This window comes from Amia ocellicauda, chromosome 6 (assembly GCF_036373705.1).
Source record: "Amia ocellicauda isolate fAmiCal2 chromosome 6, fAmiCal2.hap1, whole genome shotgun sequence".
NCBI classification, from domain to species: Eukaryota; Metazoa; Chordata; class Actinopteri; order Amiiformes; family Amiidae; genus Amia; species Amia ocellicauda.
Genome location: NC_089855.1, coordinates 12,561,371 through 12,583,119, shown reverse-complemented (window position 1 = coordinate 12,583,119; position 21,749 = coordinate 12,561,371). Strand labels below are relative to the sequence as shown.

General features: G+C 36.8%; 2 protein-coding genes across 3 annotated transcripts; one reads left to right on the top strand and one right to left on the bottom strand.

The window, feature by feature from the left end:
• Nucleotides 1-355: 355 nt before the first annotated feature.
• On the bottom strand, nt 356-7,557 carry abhd13 (abhydrolase domain containing 13). Of its 2 annotated transcripts, XM_066706162.1 has the most exons (3): nt 7,397-7,557; nt 4,386-4,502; nt 356-4,298 (listed from the first exon to the last, which is right to left on the bottom strand). In XM_066706162.1, the coding sequence occupies exons 2-3, from the start codon at nt 4,453-4,455 to the stop codon at nt 3,442-3,444; spliced, it is 927 nt and encodes a 308-aa protein (XP_066562259.1). In that variant the 5' UTR covers nt 4,456-4,502; nt 7,397-7,557; the 3' UTR covers nt 356-3,441. The 2 variants fall into 2 exon arrangements, with proteins under 2 accessions (XP_066562259.1, XP_066562258.1); XM_066706161.1 differs by having other exon boundaries at nt 356-4,502.
• Nucleotides 7,558-7,781: 224 nt separating this feature from the next.
• On the top strand, nt 7,782-12,334 carry lig4 (ligase IV, DNA, ATP-dependent). The gene is made up of 2 exons (XM_066706160.1): nt 7,782-7,838; nt 8,763-12,334. The coding sequence occupies exon 2, from the start codon at nt 8,778-8,780 to the stop codon at nt 11,511-11,513; it is 2,736 nt and encodes a 911-aa protein (XP_066562257.1). The 5' UTR covers nt 7,782-7,838; nt 8,763-8,777; the 3' UTR covers nt 11,514-12,334.
• The last annotated feature ends 9,415 nt before the right edge of the window (nt 12,335-21,749 follow it).

Here is a 21,749-nt window from a genome sequence, read left to right as displayed (position 1 = left end):
GTTTTTATCTATCAAACTTCTAAGGAACCGGTTTCAGAGATGTAATTTTTTTTAGATGCTTCATGGAAAAGGGAAGTTATAATTTCAAATTATTATCTGTATGTTTGTCAGATTGATTATGTAGTCTGTTTTGAATCTGCAGAATATAGATTGTTTTTGTTTCCTATATGTCATTGGTCAATGGACGCTACCTCTAAATGCCTGGAGAGAAGGGCAGGTGGGGGGGGGTTATACACAGATAAATGGACTTTATTGAAAGAGGAGCCACTAAATTTTAAGATCATTAATAGTGCTCAACATTTTCTTTACATATTGTCTAAGACTACAGATCACAAATTTGACAGAAGGCAAGCCATAGAACTTCAATGTTAATAGTTTATTGCAAGTAACAGTACAGAAAATAGAAAGTGTGATTGTGTACTAAAAAAAGAGTATAGAAAAAAACAACAAAAAACATACATCCAAGACATTGTGTGAAACAACTATTATGGTAATCGTACATAGATATTTCACAATTTATGGCAACTATCCATAAAAACAAGGAAAAGTAGACAATCCCAAGTCAGGTCATTCACTTTCATCAATGTTAACTTGAGTGGAATGAATGAGTATACTGTAACTATATGTACAAACATTCATAAATAGATGATATCATTAAAATTTATTTTATGCTCAAACCTTTTAACGGCATTAACTAATTCCTACACTGTGAAAAAAGAAACCACTAGTAAAATTAGAAAAGGATTTCTGTAGAAACTGTTTAATATTATATTTTGATCTCAAAACTACATTGAGAGAGATTTCTGAACACTCTAATAAACTCTACAGACTTGTTCTTATCGCTGCCCTCCCAAAACCAAAGAAATAAAAGCATACTTACACCTCTGGGTGTCGTACAATGGCCTTCAATCAAATCTACAGTGCTGGCCAGAGCAGAGTCAGTCAGCTTTACTCACAGCTCTCTGTACTGATGTTGCTGAACATATTTGCCAATGTATACATTATTCACAATCGCTCAATTGTGACATTGCAAATTGAACAATATATATATTTTTTTAAGTGACACAGAACATGACATGGAATTGCACCAAGGAGAGGAAATAAAAAAAAGGTTTTATTAGGGTAGCAATAAGATTTTAATTCCCTTTATCATAATATATATCTATAGACACTATATTACCAAATGGATAGGGAAGATCCTCCCTCAACCTGTAATGAAGGTCATGTTCTATATAGAGGGCATATGCCGTAATCCAAAGGCATACACATTGAATGGCCATTGAATTTAATGAAGGGCTATGACTGCTACTATGTATATTTTAATATTCACTGTACTGCCAGATCTGGTGGAATTTTGTGGTAAACTAACAAAAAAGCACCGTGTACAGTGCATGAGAGATTAAGCCAGTGACCTGAAGACTGTGTCTGCTCTGTATCCTGCCCTTAAGCCTACTGAACACCTCTGCAAATCAGGGGGGGAAATGCAGATACAAACTCCTATCCTGGAGAACTCTATCAAAAAGTAATGTTAACCCTCTATACTACAGTAATTAGTATACTACAGTAGGCCCAGAGTATGCCTCCTTGTAAACAGCTGTATTCTGTTATTTTATCCGTGGGTTCCAGTGATTGGTAATATAGGGTTTCATGTGTGTATATACCCATGTACATACAGACACACAGATTTATATAATTGTTAAAATACTTTTCAGATAGGGGTGTCAGACTCCAGTCATGGGGGGGGGGAGCACAGGGTCTACTGGTTTTTGTTCCAGCAGTAGCTCCCAATTATTTAATTAATGTCATCACTTACTGAGGTAGGCTTATCTAAAACTTTAACTGTACATTTATAGCTGCTACCTGATTACTCAAAACATTGAAATCATAGGAGTTTTCAGAGTCTTAAGAGAAGTGTTAAATTCATGCAGTTAATTGTTTAATTACACCAAGTAAGGAGCCAAGCGCTGGGGTAGAACGAAATCCAGCAGATAATGTGGCCCTCCAGGACTGGAGTCCGACACACCAAAAAAAACGGGATTGACTAATAATGAAAACAGGGTACATACATGCTGTTTGATTGTTTTTAAGTTAAAGTATCATTCAGATGCTTAAATCTACAAGTACTCGTCTACAAAGCATTTTCTTATTTTGTTACAATAATGTAATAATGTAATGCTTTCCTTCATAGATGTAGTGTATTCGTTGCCACTGGTGTCAATGCTGGTATTCAGTCTCTTCAATTTCTGAAAAGTGTACTTACAGCAGCAAGTTGTTTTAATTGTTTTTCAGTGCACCAAAGCTTAACTTGTTTTCATATTTTCTTTCTTTCTGACAAATGAAATTCAGTCAATTTAACCAGATACAAAACATCAGTATCCTTAAGTGAATTGATATTTTTCTCAAAGATTTTGTAATTCAAAAAACAAAAAAACTAAAAATGCCATTACATCCAAGCTTTCTCAAAATGGGATGGACTTTATGCAAAATATTTAGCCCAAGCATTGAGCTGAAACAGAAGTGTAATCTCACAGAAAATGCCCTGAACATTATAGGTCAGTGCTGCACAAATGGCTATGTACAATTATGTGCAAAATCCCTGTAAGGCTACAATTTTACATGTAAAACAGCACATTTATTCAGAAAACTTTGTTTGTTTATTCACGTCATACCGAACCTGTCGGGAAACATTTTTCTTTATTTTATTTTTATGCATCACAAAGCAAGAAATATCTTGCAAATAGCATTCCTCTGCAAAATATATTAACAGCTTATAGTTTTATTTTAGGAAGATAGGACTACATAAAGCACATGGTCATTCTTAAAGCAAGTATTACTAAATTGTTTATCACAAGCAAAATAAACTTTTTTTCTTTTTACAATTGATAAAAAAAAAGATGATACTGTTTGTCTTTACAATGGCTTAGTAGATCACTGTACTACAGAATTTGTTTATAAAGTACAGCAATTTAAGTTTTTTTTTTTTTTGTTTCCTTGTATGGTTTTATTCCCTGGAAGACATGCAGAGAATTTATTGTTCACTGAAATTATTACCAAACTTAATTCCAGGAAGGTCAAGCGATTTCCAGAAAAGTAAGCACATGAGGTGACGCTGAATATTTTAAAACAAATTTTCCCCCCAAAAGACTAATACTGGTATATATAGTCAAAAATGACATGTATTTGAAAAAGACCCTTAAATGAAATCTATAGGTCCATTGAGGTCAAATAAATAAAACCAAAAAGAGAGTCCACCATGCACTCATTATAATAAAAAAGGGATACACAAAGGCATTTTGAGTTTAATTCACCACAGAAGCCCAAACCAACCAGTTTCCCTTGTTTTTTATGCAACTGCGCAAAACTAAATAAAACAAAAAACACATCAAAAATTGTACATTCTTTTACAGGTTTGAACTAACTGATGCACATTTAAGCGTCATCTCATATAATTGTCACATTGGATGCCGATTTCACAGTTTCCTCGTGAGAATGGTTTTTTAGGAGTTCTTTGATGAATTGTTCGAGTGCAGTGAAGTAGCCTTGGCACTGCCACGTGTCGTTGTGTGTGCCATCAGGAAATATGGCTAATCTTTTAGTCCGAGAAGGAGATAGTTCATACAGCTGCTTCATCATGACAGGGGGGATCAACTGGTCAGACAGACCAGAGATGAAAAGTGAAGGCATTCTGCACTGTGCGATTTTCCTGTATGACAGGAATTTGTTTTTGTAGCACCAGAGTGGAAGGTATCTCATTGGGAAAAAAGAAAACAAAGTACTGGCCATGTGAGGGATACTGAGAAAAGTGTTCTCCACCATTATGGCGGCGATTCGATGGGGGTTCCCCGAAGCTAAGTGTATAGCGACTGCTCCTCCTAAAGAGCGGCCAAATAGAATAATTTTTGTTTTATCTATATCAGATCTAGTCATGACATAGTCCAGCACTGCTTCTGCATCTAAATAAAGCCCATCTTCACTTGGCTCTCCTTCACTCTTCCCATATCCCCTGTAATCAACCAGCACCACATTCACCTTCAGATTGACCAGCATCAGGAGTGCATTAGGTATCCTGTGACCAATATTGCCAGCATTTCCATGGAAGTATATTATGGTGGGTGCAAAGGCTGGATTGTCCCCTGTGTACCTAAGCAAAATCAGATTGAGACGCACACCGTCTTTGGTTTTGATGAAGATGTTCTCGTGTGGGATCCCAGTAGGCACGGGAACATACAAACGGGATGAGGAGGGCTGGTCTGGAAAATACAGCAGCACATCTTGGAATTTGTATAGTATACCTGCGACTGAAGCAAAGATGAGTGCGAGGAGCATGAAGCCTCCGTACAAGTGAAAAGTTAAGATCAGAGCTAACAGCGAGATGCGGCACAAACCCCAGGACCATGATGCAACATTTAATAACCACTTTTCAGCGACGCTCCACAGCCTCCATGACTTTTCCATTGTAGTTTCTTTTACTGCAAGAGTACCTTTTTTACAGCACACGTATTCTACAAAAAAAAGGGGAAAAATTGGTCATGTTACATGAAAATGGCATTACAGTAAGCCTAGGTGTAGTCATGAACTAGAATAAATGCATTTTTATGAGATCTTAACGTACTGATGCATTGCAGAATTACGGTACAATCGCAGCTGCCATTCCTATGCTGCCACCTGGCTTTTGATCATGGTACTGTTCAACGCAGAATCAAATTTAAAGTCCCACTTTTAAATATGTTCAGAAATTTGTGAGAATACATCAATTTGCTATACCTAGACGTGTTCGATGAGACTCGTCTTCTACCTTCTACTTCATGCAAGCGCCAATCATGAACATATACTATTTTGCTGCTAATGTTCGGAGGGATGTTTAAAATGATACTGTGCAAAGTCTACGCATCATAAATGAAAATATGTAAAGATTAATGCATTAGCATACATTAGGCTATATTATAGTTTTGTAAAAAGTGTTGTTGGGGACTTGATAGTGGAATGGTTACTGAAAAAACAAAACAAGCTTCTCCAAAAATAAACCTAATACAAGCCTGTTTTGTGGGTCCCTTAAAAACTGGCATGAAATATAGCATTTAACAGCAGCAATTTCCTAAAGGAAGTTTAATTTGCTGCTGTTTCCTGAAGAAAAGTGGAAGTTTACTGTATTTGGAAATAAGCCACTCATGGCAAACAACTGGTACATCTGATAAAGGCATCTGCCCAGACCACAGGCTTGGGCCTTTATAGCCTGTGACTCGGGCAGAACACAGGGAAGACCCCTACAGGTCACAGAGTACACCCCTGAAAAACAAAAACTGCTATTATTTGATGTGTTTTAAAAACATGCTGTTTATACAAGTAATTTATTTTTTATGAATACATGAAAGACATGGAACTGCTGTACATGCATCAGGTACTACTTAAGGGTGATTCAATGAAATTGTGAACATCCATGTAAAGACAAAATACTGCATGCTAGATTGCTCTGGCCAGAAGGATATTTTGGTGCACTAATAAATCAAATTACAGGATCTATTATGATTTTCAAGAAATAAGTAATTTTCTATTAAAACATGTTAATGTTTTTTTTTTTTTTTTGTGGGCCATTATTCACAGTAAACATTATTTTAAAACACTTGAGTGCTTATGAATGCATAACAGGATAAAACAAATAAGCAAGGACAGGTTTAGAAATTGAAAACCTTAAATAAATATCATAATCATAAAACAATTTTAATGCATGTCCTGGACAATATTTCCTATGTTGTATGGGTCAAACCCTGTTTGAAATGCAATGTACCAGTCATGTACTGTTTTAAAGATTGAATCAAGACAATAATGGTCTGTAATATCTGTCTAAAGAGGGCATTTATCATATGATTTATTTTTAAACACATATTTGAATACATATTATACATCATGTTCTTACTATTTCAAGAATATCTTTATAAATTCGAAGGATTACATATTTAGGTTTCCATTTATAAAGAATATGATTTTTTTTGATGTCCCAGAGGGAGTATTGACAAATAAAATAGCAGGTATTCTGGGGATGGTCACCTTTAAATTGTCTTAAACTTACTGATAATACTTAAAGGGAGTTAAAATTATCAATATTGTGTTCACTAACAAACAAGTTGCATCACATACCCTTCTGTTGCAATGCACACTTTGATTTCAGTAATAGGCTAATCATTGATTTAAACCACTTTAAGATTTTTGAGTTTTAAGTTCTTGTTAAATTATAAGTAGTCTAAATAATTAGTAAGACTACATTATATCTACTGGATGTGTGGTTATAGTAAACATAATGCCAAATCATATCAACATGTAGGCCTAATTTCAATTTCACAACTTAATATACCAGGAAATTGGAATAGGTTGATGCCAAAACCATGCACCCCATTAAAGAGTAATCCCTCTGCCATTTTAGTAGTGCTGTCACATGATGGCAGATTTTGATTTATGATGTTTAAATCAAGCGACAGTCAATCAAAACATGCTACACATAATACCAACTCAAAATATTCAGAACTTCTGGTATAAACTGCAATTTGGAGTTTGACAATGAAACAGTAGCAGTTCAAAAAATAAAATGATCCCTTTGTACAGTATGCAGAAGGCATAAAATTATCATGTCTCAGCCTTAATTTGATACAGTAGTTAGTCAATTAGCAACTATAAAGCAAATTAATTCAGCAAACTAAATTACATTAAGTTGCTGCATTGTGTGAAACCTGGCCAAATATGTATGGTTACTGAGTTTCTATTTAGTCAATGAACTTCAGTTGTCAGGTGCATTGGACTCGTGTATTGTGCAAACCAGGCGTTTTAGTTAAGCATTCCCATATGCGGAATATAGGAAAGAAATAACAAGTAAAACACAATTTACTGACCCTGGGCATATTGTACTCGGCAAATTGTATTTTTTATTAACACGATCAGAAGAGCTAACAAGCACCATCCACCTACAAGTTGTAGAGTTAGAATCATGAGTTAGAAACAAAAAAAAGCACCTAATTCTTGTCTAGACTATCAGTCCCATTCATCGGTCTGCAACTTTTCAAATGCTCCAAAGTACAACATATTTCACCTTTTGACAGCTGACTCGAAACACAGCAGCCCCAACCACAACCTTGTCGAGATAGGCCATTTTTAAACCGCCCAATGGCGTTAATATAGAATACGTTTTTTTTTCTACCCATGTGAGCTAAAGGTCATCCTCAATTAATTGTGGTAAAATTAAACCAATGCGTTTTGCATTTATATTTCCTCACAGAACACACAATGATCAAACTGAAATACACCACGGCACTCCTTTGTTAATACAATACGCTTACACGGCTGTCATAGTGGGCTAGCGTTACAGAGACACACTGGGTAACCACGCCGCGAATATGTCCAGTCTTACTTCTTTCTCATCCTCCTGGACCTCTGCTTCCCGCTGCAAGCCTCGGACGGGGACGCTTTGTGTCTCTTTTCAGTCTTTGGTTGTATTCACGATTTACTCAGGTATGCACTGCTGTAGTATTTCCTGAGACTCTTTGAGCAGCTTCTGTGTTACTCCTCTAACGCTCCGGACAGCAACAAAGACCCACGGAAGGAACACAGAAAAAGGGAGCTCAGTTATGTGATTCAGCTAATGTCACAAAAAACAATAATGTATCACATTATTCTTATTTATGTGTATTATTTTAAGTGTTTCAGTTTTTATGTGATAAGGTGACGTGTATGAAATGTGTTTTCTACGATGATGCAATGTTGCCGGGGGGACCTATTTGCAGACGGCTTCCGGTCCTAGAAGTCGTAATGCGGAAGTGGCTCTTCAGTTGCAGTCTCTTGGCTGTTGTATTGTAAGTATGGTGGCAAGTACATGACTTTTGTTTAACCAAATAAGTGAATCGATATATAATCAAATTTCACAAAGTTGTCGTATACGAAAATCACACTTGGTTGCATTTAAATCGTATGTTTGTAATGCAATTTAATTAAGTTTTGTCAGACCGATAGGTAACCAATCCACCTTTACTGTTTGATATAACAACACAAAGGCTACCTATTTTTGTTGTCCCGTTGATTTATGTGTTTGTTTACTTATTTATTTTCGTTTGTTGTATGTGTCATCTAAACCACTTCTGACCGATAAAATAGCCTATCGTCTGCATCATGGGCAAGTACTAACAAGTTGTTAACCTATTGCGTGCAAGCCATCCTAGTAGTTATGCATGTGAGATGTACATTTTGTCCTGGGAATACGTTTTATTTATGCTTTCAGAACTTTCTTTCAAAATTTGTAAATTACAATTTCATAAATGTTCTTGGTTACTTGAGTCTGGAGTGATGAACGCCTATAGCGCTTTGAGACAAATAAATAGGCTACTCTGCTTGTCTTGCCCTGTAGTTGGTGCTCCCGTATTTAATTTAATTTCTCACCAGTAGGTGGTGCACATATTTTATATTTTGATTCTTGAACTTTAAAGGCATGAGATATAGAATACAAATTAAAGTAATGCCCTGTTAAGAAGTTTCTTCTTTTGGGTAAATGCAGCTAAACTAACCACATCAAGTTCCACACCTATTGAAAGTCACCATTATAATTTTACAGATTTTATAATAGTGACAATTTAAAGTAATTTCACTTACATCTATGTGATGTTTCTCCTTTCTTGGGATATTTGTTATTTGTTAGGCTCCTTTTAGTTAAAAATGAAGCCAAAGCAAGTTTAATTCTTCAAAGTAAGATCCAACATTAATCTTATTATTATTATTTTTTTAAGATATTTCGTCGCAAAATGGCTGCAGCAGCGGAGTCTGCAATCACAACTCCGAGTACTGTCGCCTCTCAAGTTCCCTTTGGCCACTTGTGTTCAACTTTGGAAAAAATTCAGAAAACAAAAACCAGACCAGAGAAAACTAAACATCTGAAAGACTTTCTTGAATCCTGGAGAAAGTTTCATGCTGTGCTCCACAAGGATGATCCAAACACCACTGACTCCTTTTACCAGGCAATGCGTCTTATTGTTCCTCAGTTGGAACGTGAGAGGATGGCATATGGGATAAAGGAAAACATGCTTGCCAAACTATACATAGAAGTTTTAGGTTTGCCAAAGGATGGGGCAGAGGCAAATAAGCTCCTGAAATATAGAGCTCCAACTACATCACAGGGAGAGGCAGGGGACTTTGCTGTCATGGCCTACTTTGTGCTTAGAAAAAGATGCCCAAACCATGGAAAGCTAACCATTAAAGAGGTGAATGATTTCTTGGATTCTGTCGCTAGTAACAACGCAGGAAAACAGAAGGACCTTGTGAAAAAGAACTTGCTGCAGCTGATTACCCGAAGCTCAGCTCTGGAGCAAAAATGGCTCATCCGTATGATCCTCAAAGACATGAAATTAGGAATCAGTAAAGAGACCATCTTCCAGATATTTCATCCAGATTCAGCAGAACTACACAATGTGACCACAGATCTCGAGAAAGTGTGTAGACAACTGCATGACCCTTCCGTTTCTCTCACTGATGTCTCCATCGGACTGTTTTCTCCCTTCAAACCTATGCTGGCTGCTGTTGCAAACTTAAAGCAAATTGAAAAGCAGATGAACAACCAGAGTTTCTACATCGAAACTAAGCTGGATGGTGAGCGCATGCAGCTGCACAAAGATGGGGATGTGTATAAGTACTTCTCACGCAATGGGTATGAGTACACACAACAGTTTGGGGCATCGCCATTGGAGGGATCACTGACTCCTTTTATACACAACGTCTTCAAGCCTCACATTGTCAGATGCATCCTAGATGGTGAGATGATGGCGTATAATCCCACTGCACAGACCTTCATGCAAAAAGGTAACAAGTTTGATATTAAGAGAATGGTTGAGGATTCTGAGTTGCAGACATGTTTTTGTGTGTTTGACGTGCTATTGGTGAATGACCAGAAAATGGGACACGAGACACTAAGAAAACGCTACGAGACCCTTCAGACCACCTTTACAGAAGTACAAGGTCGGATTCATGTTGTACACAGAACTGAAGCAAGGACCAAGCAGGAGGTAGTAGATACCCTCAATGAAGCAATTGACAACAGGGAAGAAGGAATTATGGTAAAGGATCCCTTGTCTGTTTACAAACCAGATAAGCGTGGAGAGGGATGGCTCAAGATCAAGCCAGAATACGTGGATGGCCTTATGGATGAACTTGACCTTTTGATCGTTGGAGGATACTGGGGGAAAGGCATGCGAGGTGGAATGATGTCCCATTTTCTGTGTGCTGTTGCTGAAGCCCCACCACCTGGTGAAAAGCCATCTGTGTTTCATACTCTTGTCCGTGTTGGTTCAGGTTATACGATGAAAGAGCTCTATGACCTGGGCCTAAAACTGGCAAAGCACTGGAAGCCCTACCGTAAGAAGGATCCCCCCACATCTATTTTGTGTGGCACGGAGAAACCAGAAGTTTATATCGACCCTTGCAACTCAGTGATCGTTCAAGTGAAGGCTGCTGAAATTGTGGACAGCGATATGTATAAGACAGAATGCACTCTGCGCTTTCCAAGGATAGAAAAAATAAGGGATGATAAAGAGTGGTACGAGTGTATGACGCTGAAGGACCTGGACAACTTCCGTGACAAGGCTTCAGGAAAGCTCGCATCTCGGCACGTGCGTTTAAACGACGATGAACCCGACAAAAAGAAACGCAAGATTGTTTCAAAACCCAAGAAAGTCATTGGGATAATTGACCACTTCAAGTCACAGGACCTTTCCAGGGTGAGCAAAGTGTCAGACATGTTTGAGGATGTGGAGTTCTGTGTCATGACCGGAAATGAGCAGCATTCAAAGCATGAGCTTGAGAAAGTAGTTGCCAAATGTGGTGGAGTCATAGTTCAAAACCCTGGTAAAGATACCTACTGTGTAATTGCTGGCGTGGAAAACATGAGGGTAAAGAATCTGATTTCTGCAAACCAATATGATGTAGTTCAGGCTGAATGGCTTCTGGAGTGCTTGGAGAAGAGGCAGTGTGTGCCATGGCAGCCTAAACACATGATCCACATGTCTCCAGCCACACAGCAACACTTTGCGAAAGAGTACGATCACTTCGGGGACAGCTTTTATGCAGACACAGATGTGAAAGAGTTAAGGGAGGTCTTCAGTAGGATCAGTGAAAAGGAAACGCAGATCCCTTCAGATGCCATTGCTGATTTAGAATTGAGGTATCATTGGGATGATCTCCCAACCAGTATGTTCAGGCAGTTTAAAATCTTTGTAGATCGCTATGCTGTCATTGGAGATCCTAGCAGCTTAATAGGTGGGACAAGTTTAGACATACGAGCCCTTGAGCTCAGGTTTCATGGAGCAAATGTTGAATCCGAGCTTGTGGAAGGGATTTCTCATGTTATTGTGGGAGATGAGGCTCGCATTTTAGACTTGAGATCCCAAAGAAGACTGTTTAGAGAGAAGTTTAAAATTGTGTCAGAATCGTGGGTTGTGGATTCAATCAAAGCTGGACACTTGCAAAATGACAATGACTACTTAGTTTAAAATGTTAAACTAAGCTGCTGCACTATAGCCTTCCTGACTTCACACAACAGCCTTTTTATTTCAGTTTTAAATAGCATTACATAGTTACACTTCATATTTTTAAGAGGAAACAAATATGTGGTATAAATTAGTAATATGGAAATAATAATAATGGTGTATACTATAACAATGTAATAGGCATGCATTATATTATTTTCTTACAGTATTGCGATTTTCAAAATAATGTGTATTGAATAACACTAATGTTTTCAAAGCCTTAAATCACAGTAGATTTTCACCTGATGATTCAAGGAAACCTTTTTATAGCATGTGTGTTAACCTTAATTCGTTGGCACTCAGTTGTTGAAACCATAGAAGTGAAGTATACTGAAATGGTTAGATAATAATATCTAGCCTACATCATTGTGATTTGAAAACAAAACAGTGTAAGATTTAGGTCATAGACTGCATTAGTAGGAAAGCAGCTCAGGGAAACAAAATGTGTTTTTTGTTACCTACAACGCAATTGTATATGCTAGTCAGACTAAACTTTTAGTAGTTAGACATGTTTTTATTTTTTTTATGTGCCTTTGGATGTGGAGTGATATCCTAATATGGAAATTTTTTATCAAACAAGAAATTAAATATAATTTTGCTTGTATTGTTAAGGGATGAACTATAAACTCAGCTGTTTTAATGTTCATGTTGTTTTTTAATTTTATTCATCATATTTAAACATAAGCTTTTAATCAAATTGTAACATGATTTAGGCAAGACATTTTGTCATGCTGCTGTTTTGGAGCTTGGACTAATGTCAATAATAAATGTGTGAAGTAATCAAATATTTTTTGTTTCCTGTGTTACCCTTGATATTTTCTGATACACATATTTAGTGGTGAAATACTGACATTTTTACCGAATGGTAGAACACATATATATATCAAGGTGCCAGAAAATTACACTACTACATAAGCAGGTCATTTATCCTGACTTCTTAACTGTAATTGTTAATAAAAAATGACGGCAAATATTAGCCTGTATTATTATAAAGAATACCTCGGGATACAGCTGAAAATGAGTTGTTGGCATTTTTAGGCAAGAATTCTTTTACATTATTTAAAACTTAGCTTTTAACTAATGACACTTTAATTTCCAATTAATTTATAGGACATATTCAATTAATTTATCAATGTTTGCATATCCATTGCTTAATTGGAAATCCTTGAAAGCCTGTGGAATTTGTGTAGGTTGCAACACAGTTTACATCCTTTATACTACATTTTGTTTTATTTGTTTACAATATTTTGTGGGAATGGGTTTGTTCTTTATTAATCAAATAATTATACTTAAATATCATTTTAAACAGATTAACGTTATTACATTAACATACAACCAACCAGAATCCCTGAGCAAACCTAATTTAGTCATCTTAATATAACTACATGTGCAGGGCTTTTCTTCTGATGTTTAAAATTCAGGGTTAGTCATAGAAAAGACACTTGTCAATGTTGCAGTCAAATTAAAATTTAAAGTACCACAGGTATGTTTACAATAAAGTAATTTCCTGTATTATTTTGTATTACATTAATGTTGGTCACATTGATGGTCAGCAATACAATAATAATTTTATGGGCTATTAATTGTATGTTTACATAATTAAAAACCTTTCTGGAATTGATTTCAAGGGTATTCTGTAGCAAATGGTCATTACAATAGCTTCTGGGATGCTTACTAATTGATGCGATATTGCTGATTACAAATTGATTGTAACACGGCAGCTATACGTAATAATATGTCAGTAATAATTGACAATTATTCAGGAATTACCTTGGCTCAATGGATATTTGTGCCTCATACTGATTAGAATTACAAAAATAACTGCACAACAAAAAGCATCTGAAAAATAAAATCTAAAAATAGAAGAAGAAGACTTGTCAGAAACAGATATCACATTTCTTGGTTCAAGAAACTCAGTTAAAAACTGCTGTATGTTCTCAACTCTAATTATTTGCATCCTGCTGAGAGCAAGCATTAACTTATGAAGGGCTAAATTTAACTTGCAAATTAGCAGCCCACTTACCTTACTAAACAGATAAGTATATAATTTTCTTAACCAGGAAAAAGATGTGGCTTCATATGACTAGGAAGGACAACTTGTGTTATTGCTTTCCAATACAGACATATTTTCTCAAAATTGAAATCAGTTGCAATTAATGTTATTTATTTATTTGTTTTATTGGTTATATCATTGTTAAATAAAATACTGACTCATCGAGAAATCTCTTGACAAGAAATGTATCCTAAAATGAAGACAGCCAAGTTTTCTTAACCAGCTGTTGAGTTAGCAACATTTTTTGAAAATCACTCTTTTTGGACAGAAAAACCATAAAGCCACCTTTGTAGGGAAATATACACTCACCTAAAGGATTATTAGGAACACCATACTAATACTGTGTTTCACCCCCTTTCGCCTTCAGAACTGCCTTAATTCTACGTGGCATTGATTCAACAAGGTGCTGAAAGCATTCTTTAGAAATGTTGGCCCATATTGATAGGATAGCATCTTGCAGTTGATGGAGATTTGTGGGATGCTCATCCAGGGCACGAAGCTCCCGTTCCACCACATCCCAAAGATGCTCTATTGAGTTGAGATCTGGTGACTGTGGGGGCCAGTTTAGTACAGTGAACTCATTGTCATGTTCAAGAAACCAATTTGAAATGATTCGACCTTTGTGACATGGTGCATTATCCTGCTGGAAGTAGCCATCAGAGGATGGGTACATGGTGGTCATAAAGGGATGGACATGGTCAGAAACAATGCTCAGGTAGGCCCTGGCATTTAAACGATGCCCAATTGGCACTAAGGGGCCTAAAGTGTGCCAAGAAAACATCCCCCACACCATTACACCACCACCACCAGCCTGCACAGTGGTAACAAGGCATGATGGATCCATGTTCTCATTCTGTTTACGCCAAATTCTGACTCTACCATCTGAATGTCTCAACAGAAATCGAGACTCATCAGACCAGGCAACATTTTTCCAGTCTTCAACTGTCCAATTTTGGTGAGCTTGTGCAAATTGTAGCCTCTTTTTCTTATTTGTAGTGGAGATGAGTGGTACCCGGTGGGGTCTTCTGCTGTTGTAGCCCATCCGCCTCAAGGTTGTACGTGTTGTGGCTTCACAAATGCTTTGCTGCATACCTCGGTTGTAACGAGTGGTTATTTCAGTCAAAGTTGCTCTTCTATCAGCTTGAATCAGTCGGCCCATTCTCCTCTGACCTCTAGCATCAACAAGGCATTTTCGCCCACAGGACTGCCGCATACTGGATATTTTTCCCTTTTCACACCATTCTTTGTAAACCCTAGAAATGGTTGTGCGTGAAAATCCCAGTAACTGAGCAGATTGTGAAATACTCAGACCGGCCCGTCTGGCACCAACAACCATGCCACGCTCAAAATTGCTTAAATCACCTTTCTTTCCCATTCAGACATTCAGTTTGGAGTTCAGGAGATTGTATTGACCAGGACCACACCCCTAAATGCATTGAAGCAACTGCCATGTGATTGGTTGGTTAGATAATTGCATTAATGAGAAATTGAACAGGTGTTCCTAATAATCCTTTAGGTGAGTGTATATCGAGTTAGAAAGCCATATTCCACTGCAAATATGGAGACTTAACATGATTTTAATTGGAAACATATCTCTCTGGAAATTCTCTCCAATTACAACCATTTACTGTTCTTTAACATTCAACAAATAATATAACTCCAAATAGGTAACTAGAGTCATCACACTGAGTCCATCCTCATCTGATGATAATCATTACTAATTAAAATAATATGCTGTGGGGGAAGGACAGGTGCAGATCATTCTCTGGAGTATAAACAGATTTGAAAATATTCAGCAACATAAACAAATTAGGGTTTCTATATTGCAGAAATGTCTGATTATTTAATAACACATTTTGATATCAAATAGCAAGTAAGAGTATCTTATGAATACACAGCAAGAAGGAGTTGCTCAGTAATCATGTATTGTTTCAATTCATGATGCTCAGAAAGTAAATATATAAACTTAACTGGCAACATGGTATTTCAACATATATCAAAGGTTAAAAAAAGCCTCAGTTCTGTTAAAATCAACCTTAGACAAGGTCGATTACATTTTAACACACGAATGGGGATGGAGGTACAAGTACATAAATTACATCAGTGAGAGGATGCTGCATTCTGGGAGATCGTGTTTGGACAATACAGAGGATGTAAGACACCAGTTTTATTTTAATTGGATTTACAAAACAAAACAGCTCAACACCTGAATTTTATGCAACGTTTATGAAATGAATACATTACTCATAGTCTCCAGCAGATGGTGCATACTACAAATTACATGTTCCCAGAATACAAATACAGTAATCCCTCATTATATGAATGTAATTCACTCCTTGAAAACTGCTCGTTAGGTGAAATCTCTTATCCCCATTGGATCCAATGTTATAATTTTTGATTGGTTCTAGAGTTGCAAAGATTATTTTTCAACACCCAAAACTCCCCCTAATAAAGGACAGAATGGTATCTAAATATGAAATCACTGAAATGCTGTATCAATTTTGAAATCAATGTGCCTAAAGTTGTTAAATAAATGTCAAATAAACACTCTCTTGCAGTATGCATGAGTTCCTCACAAATAAAGACCGGGGCTGACAGTTTTCTTTCCTGTGTTTATCATAATGTTAGAAAACATACGTTGTAGTAAATATTAATGAAGTTGAAAAAACTCTAACAATAAATAATGCACCATTATGAAAAAGAAAATAAGAGAATTTTACATATAAAAAACAACCACTTAATAAGTAAAGAATAGATAGCAGAATAGAAGAGGTCAACAAATCTTTAATTGACAAACAATGTATTCATCCTAAACAACATTCGCCAAAAGACGTAATATGATTGGCTGCTTTGTAAGCTCCTTTCTAATAAGTGTGAAAATATGCTCCATTAATGGATTTTTTTTTAATTAATTTCTGTGACTTGTATACACTACATGGCCAGAAGTATGTGGACACCCCTTCTAAGTGGATTCAGCTATTTCAGCCACACCCATTGCTGACAGGTGTATAAAATATAACAAACAGACAAACATTGGCAGTAGAATGGGCCATATTGAAGAGCTCAGTGACTTTCAACATGGCACCGTCATAGGATGCCACCTTTACAAGTCAGTTTGTCAAATTTCTGCACTGCTAGAGCTGCCCTGGTCAACTGTAAGTGCTGTTATTGTGAAGTGGAGACATCTGGGAGCAAGAACAGCTCAGCCGCGAAGTGGAAGGCCACACAAGCTCACAGAACGAGACTGCCTAGTGCTGAAGTGTGTCGGCGCGTACAAATTGTCTGTGCTCGGTTGCAACAATCACTACCAAGTTCCAAACAAGCTTAAGATCACCATGCACAATGCTAAGCATTGGCTGGAGTGATGTAAAGCTCATCGCCATTGGACTCTGGAGCAGTGGAAACGCGTTCTCTGGAGTGATGAATCACGCTTCACCATCTGGCAATCCGATGGACGAATCTGGGTTTGGTGGATGCCAGGAGAACGCTGCCTGCCAGAATGCATAGTGCCAAGTTGGGGGGAGGAAGAATAATAGTATGGGGTTGTTTTTCATGGTTCAGGCTCGGCCCCTTAGTTCCTCTTTAGGGAAATCTTAACACTACAGCATACAATGACATTCTAGATGATTTTGCACTTCTAGCTTTGTGGCAGTAGTTCGTGGAAGCCCTTTCCTGTTTCAGCATGACAACGCCCCAGTGCACAAAGCGAGGTCAATACAGAAATGGTTTGTCGAGATCGATCTGAAAGAACTTGACTGGCCTGTACAGAGCCCTGACCTCAAACCCATTGAACACCTTTGGGATGAATTGGAACACTGACTGCAAGCCAGGCCCAACATCAGCGCCCGACCTCACTGATGCTCTTGTGACTGAATAGAAGCAAATACCTGCAGCAATGTTCCAACGTCTAGTGGAGAGCCTTTCCAGAAGAGTGGAGGCTGTAAGGGGGACCAACTCCATGTTAATGCCAATGATTTTGGAATGAGATGTCTGACGAGCAGGTGTCCACATACTTCTGGCCAAGTAGTGTAGTTGAAATTTCGAATCAGTAGCTAATATAGCAAGGGAGGAGGGAGGATTTGTATAAACTGTTCATTTAAATACAAATGTACTGACTGAAAGTTAATGCAACAGAGAACATTAAACTGTCAAAGTATTGGCTTTGTAAGCAGTGGCGCCGCCAAGGGGTGGCCAGGGGGGCCACAGCCACCCTGATACATTTGCTGGTCCCCCACTGGCCCCCCTCGTGAGTTGCATATGCATAATATGCTTCTATCTGATATTTTACATTAGGTAATATTCATTTAAATCAATAATGTATATTTTTCATAATAGTTCACGTGAAAGAAAATAACAAATGCATAGCCAGCCAGCCACTTCTGACCATCCATCACTGCGTCACACTCCGACCCCTGTCACCCCTCCCCCGGCCTGCTGCTGGCACATCAGATAATTAGTAACATTAACTGTAAAATAAGAAACCAAAGTATATCAGTATGCGATTCCTTAACTCTCATATTGACATAATTTTCAACTAGCCTATATACTACAACAGCATAATAGAATTCCTGAAATTCAGTTATGGCTTTTGGTTTTGGTGTGCCACCCCAAGATTTTCAGTGGCCCCATCTGACCACCCCTATGAACATTTCTGGGGGTGCCACTGCTTGTTAGCAGTAACAGCTGCTCATTATAAAAAGCCAGTAGAATGAGATCAGGAATATCAAAGTATCTGCGGTTGTCCAAACAGTCCTAATAATCTCCAAGGAGATATTCATGCTAGTTGCAATCTTGTCCACTCTACTGTCCAGCTAATCTGATGGTATCTCAATAGTTAGTGTCTGGTGAAATCAGCAACATCATTCTCCAAATCTGTTTTTCTTCTTCCTGATTTGAAGTACAAGTAATTGAGTAATGCTGAAAACCATTGAGGGTGCTGGGTTATGTTGATGAATGGAATAATATTGTTTCCATGCTCTATATCATATTTCTGCATGTATTTGTACTATTTCTTTAGATAAATTGATATTTGATGAGGAACACAATGCAGTATTGTACTTGAACTACTTGAATTTGAATATGTCTTTATTGTCACAAGAATCTGTTGACACCTTATTTTATTTATCTTAAGAACCAACTATTGTAATAGTTTTGTAATACAAAGTTAAAGTAACAGTAATGATCTCTAAATTTGCTGGGGCAGTGATGTAACTTATAATGATTTGTTAAGTATGTTTCTCTGAATGCACGGTGACATAATAATGGGTGACTTATCCAAGCATATAAAGGTCACATATTTAAGAGTTTCTCTGTATGTCTAAATGCAGTTCAGTTTGCTGTTCCCTATCACATTGTGTTATGGGTTATCTCAATACACATGACACCGGTTCCTGAAGGTTATAATCCAGCAGGTCTTTAAATATCTTTCAGTTAATTAGTGCATAGCCTATATGTGTGATTTAAAGAACACAGCTAGCTCAATAAAGAACAAACGGTCTTGCTTTGAACAAAGGTTGGAAGTTATTTTTGTAGTAAACATAATGCCAAGTTCAGGAATGTAGAAAATAAGATTTTGTGCGCAGTGTAGATTTCTCAGTGCCTATTGTTTAACCTATAATTTCATTATAAAAGTCACCGTTTCAGTAAAAGTAACTCTGGTTAAAATATAATAACTGCCTATTTGGACAGTGGGTGACTGGGTACATAACTAGTAAACTACAGACAACTCCTCTACAGCAGGCATTGAAAGCAGACAGGACTACAGAGAACACCATTCATTAGAATTTGACTTTTAGAAATACAATAAATAATAATATGACTCATTATTGTTGTAGAAAAATACAATAACAAAATAGTACAAGCAGAAATTGATTAATTTCAGAGACATTTGCTTGAATGCTCTTCTGTTGAATAAAGGTGAGCCCCGCTTGAAGTACAATGTGTGTGAGAGCTGATTGAGACCACAAACACTGAGGGATAATGGGTTGAATGTTGCTTTATGGTATGAATAAAAATATCCCATTAGCAAGATTTGCATTGCCTTGGATCGCATCTCGTTCCCCAAGTGATATGTCAGCTGATTGGCTTCTTTAGCACATTTACCTTGACTGAATTGTGAGCTTTGAATATTGACCTTAAGTACAGGCCTATTTTTTTTTATAATTTTAGGAATTTCACTGGGAAAAAATGAAAGGTGCTGAACATTTAATGTCCATATGTAATGAAGTAAAAATAGAATACATGCTAACATATACCTGTAAAATTATGCATGTCATGCTCCATGTCTAAATTAATCTCATATAGTATTTGAAAGTATGATTATTATTATGATGTTCTTAATCGGTTATACAATACACATTATGGATGAGGTTTAGGGCTCCTTTTTTCTTGTTTCTATGAAGTGAAGTGACAGACGATGTGTTTGGGGCTTAGTGGGTCATGATGTAAAAATCCTATACCTTGGTGATTTCTGCTTCATAAAGTAGTGCAATTGACCGTGTACTACCAGCTGCAGCAAAGATAAGATAGCTGTGCACTTGGTTTGTTTGATGATGCTTGTGTAAAAAGAATAGTTTGAGTCAATGATTCAATGGAAAATCAAAAGACAATGTGTTAGGCTGGGATTAAATCAAAACTTTGACCCACCCGCTAATAGAAAACTAGAGAACTGTATTCATTTTTAGTAAGATGCCACTTTCTTGTAATCATAAATGTAACCGCTATAATGTACAGGTTTGTAGTTTGCTATTAGCGGGTTTTGATTGAATCTGGCCCTTAGTCTAGCTTTAAACAAAGGATATGTATTTATCTAGTTTACTTCTGTATAGTCTTTATGTTCCCATGAAAAGCAAATAAATAAAAACTAAATCATATTCTTGTCTTAACTGATAAATGTACAGCACATACAGTTTTGTTCTTTTTTCTGTTGCACATTGTCTTATACTTATACTTTAATACTTTCTCATGTATGTATTACCAGAATAACCTTGTTGAATTCCCCAACTAAAAATAATTAAATATTGTGAAAAAACAGGTCTGTATTCACCAAGAGAATTCAATTAAAATTAACTTAAGGCACTTAATCTTGTTACACTACCTTAGCCACAGGATTGGGTATTAATGATGCTGCTGTAGCCAATGACAGTTTTCAAAGAGACAGATTATTACTGGGGGGGAAAAAGGAAGTCATTGCACCCACTTTCTCTCTGATCTGTTGCTTTAGTAAATATAAATGAACAGTAATGAAAATGTTTCTGGCTACACAGTGTGAGGGACAGATACAGAATACAGCTTTTGACTTTGGGCCAAACAGCATTATTTACAATGGGATATTGTCAAATCCTCTTATTTTAAGTTGAATGAGACATCCTTGGCACATATCAGAAGTGCAATATTTCTGCAGGAACATGTATGGAAATGGAAGTCTCTGCAGCAGACATCAAGTTGCAATTGATTAGTTTAAAATATAAAATAAAACAATGTGACTACTGGTGCTGGAAGTGCCAGTGAAACAGAGCATTCATTATGCTGTTGAAGCACCAGTGTATATTACATTTGGGAGCCTTCCCTCCCTCAGGTGGTTTTGGGAAAGCACAGCAGTTGAAATCAGGCCTGGTTTGTGTAATGTGGTTTTATTTCCACTTGGTCATAACAGCCACACTATACTTTGTTTTCAAATGCATTGCATGAATCCCTTTCTCTGCTATTTTTAATTGTATGCATATTGAAAATACCTTTTGTCATGCATTAAAGCAAGACAAAGCAATGCTCTTTCCATTTTACAATTTCACTTTGCTTCAATTTACTTGTCACAGGCTGTTTTAATCAGCAAAACCTTGGTAAAAAATCTTAATTATTATCTTAATTAATTTATGAGTTATCAATTTTTTTCCCTGACATGCAGTTTGTCACTGACCTAATGTTAAATCCAAGTAAATACATAATTTATAAATATTGAACTCCTTGCCTATGATATAGAAATGAGTCAGACACAGGGAAGCATTTACGAAGTGTCACAAAAACTGCTAAATAGGGATCAGGTAATTATTATATGTATATTTATATATATTGATGAGGTGTATCAAATATTGACTTATTGTTATCAATATGTAATGTACCAATAGCATCTCTGTCAAAAATATTTACAT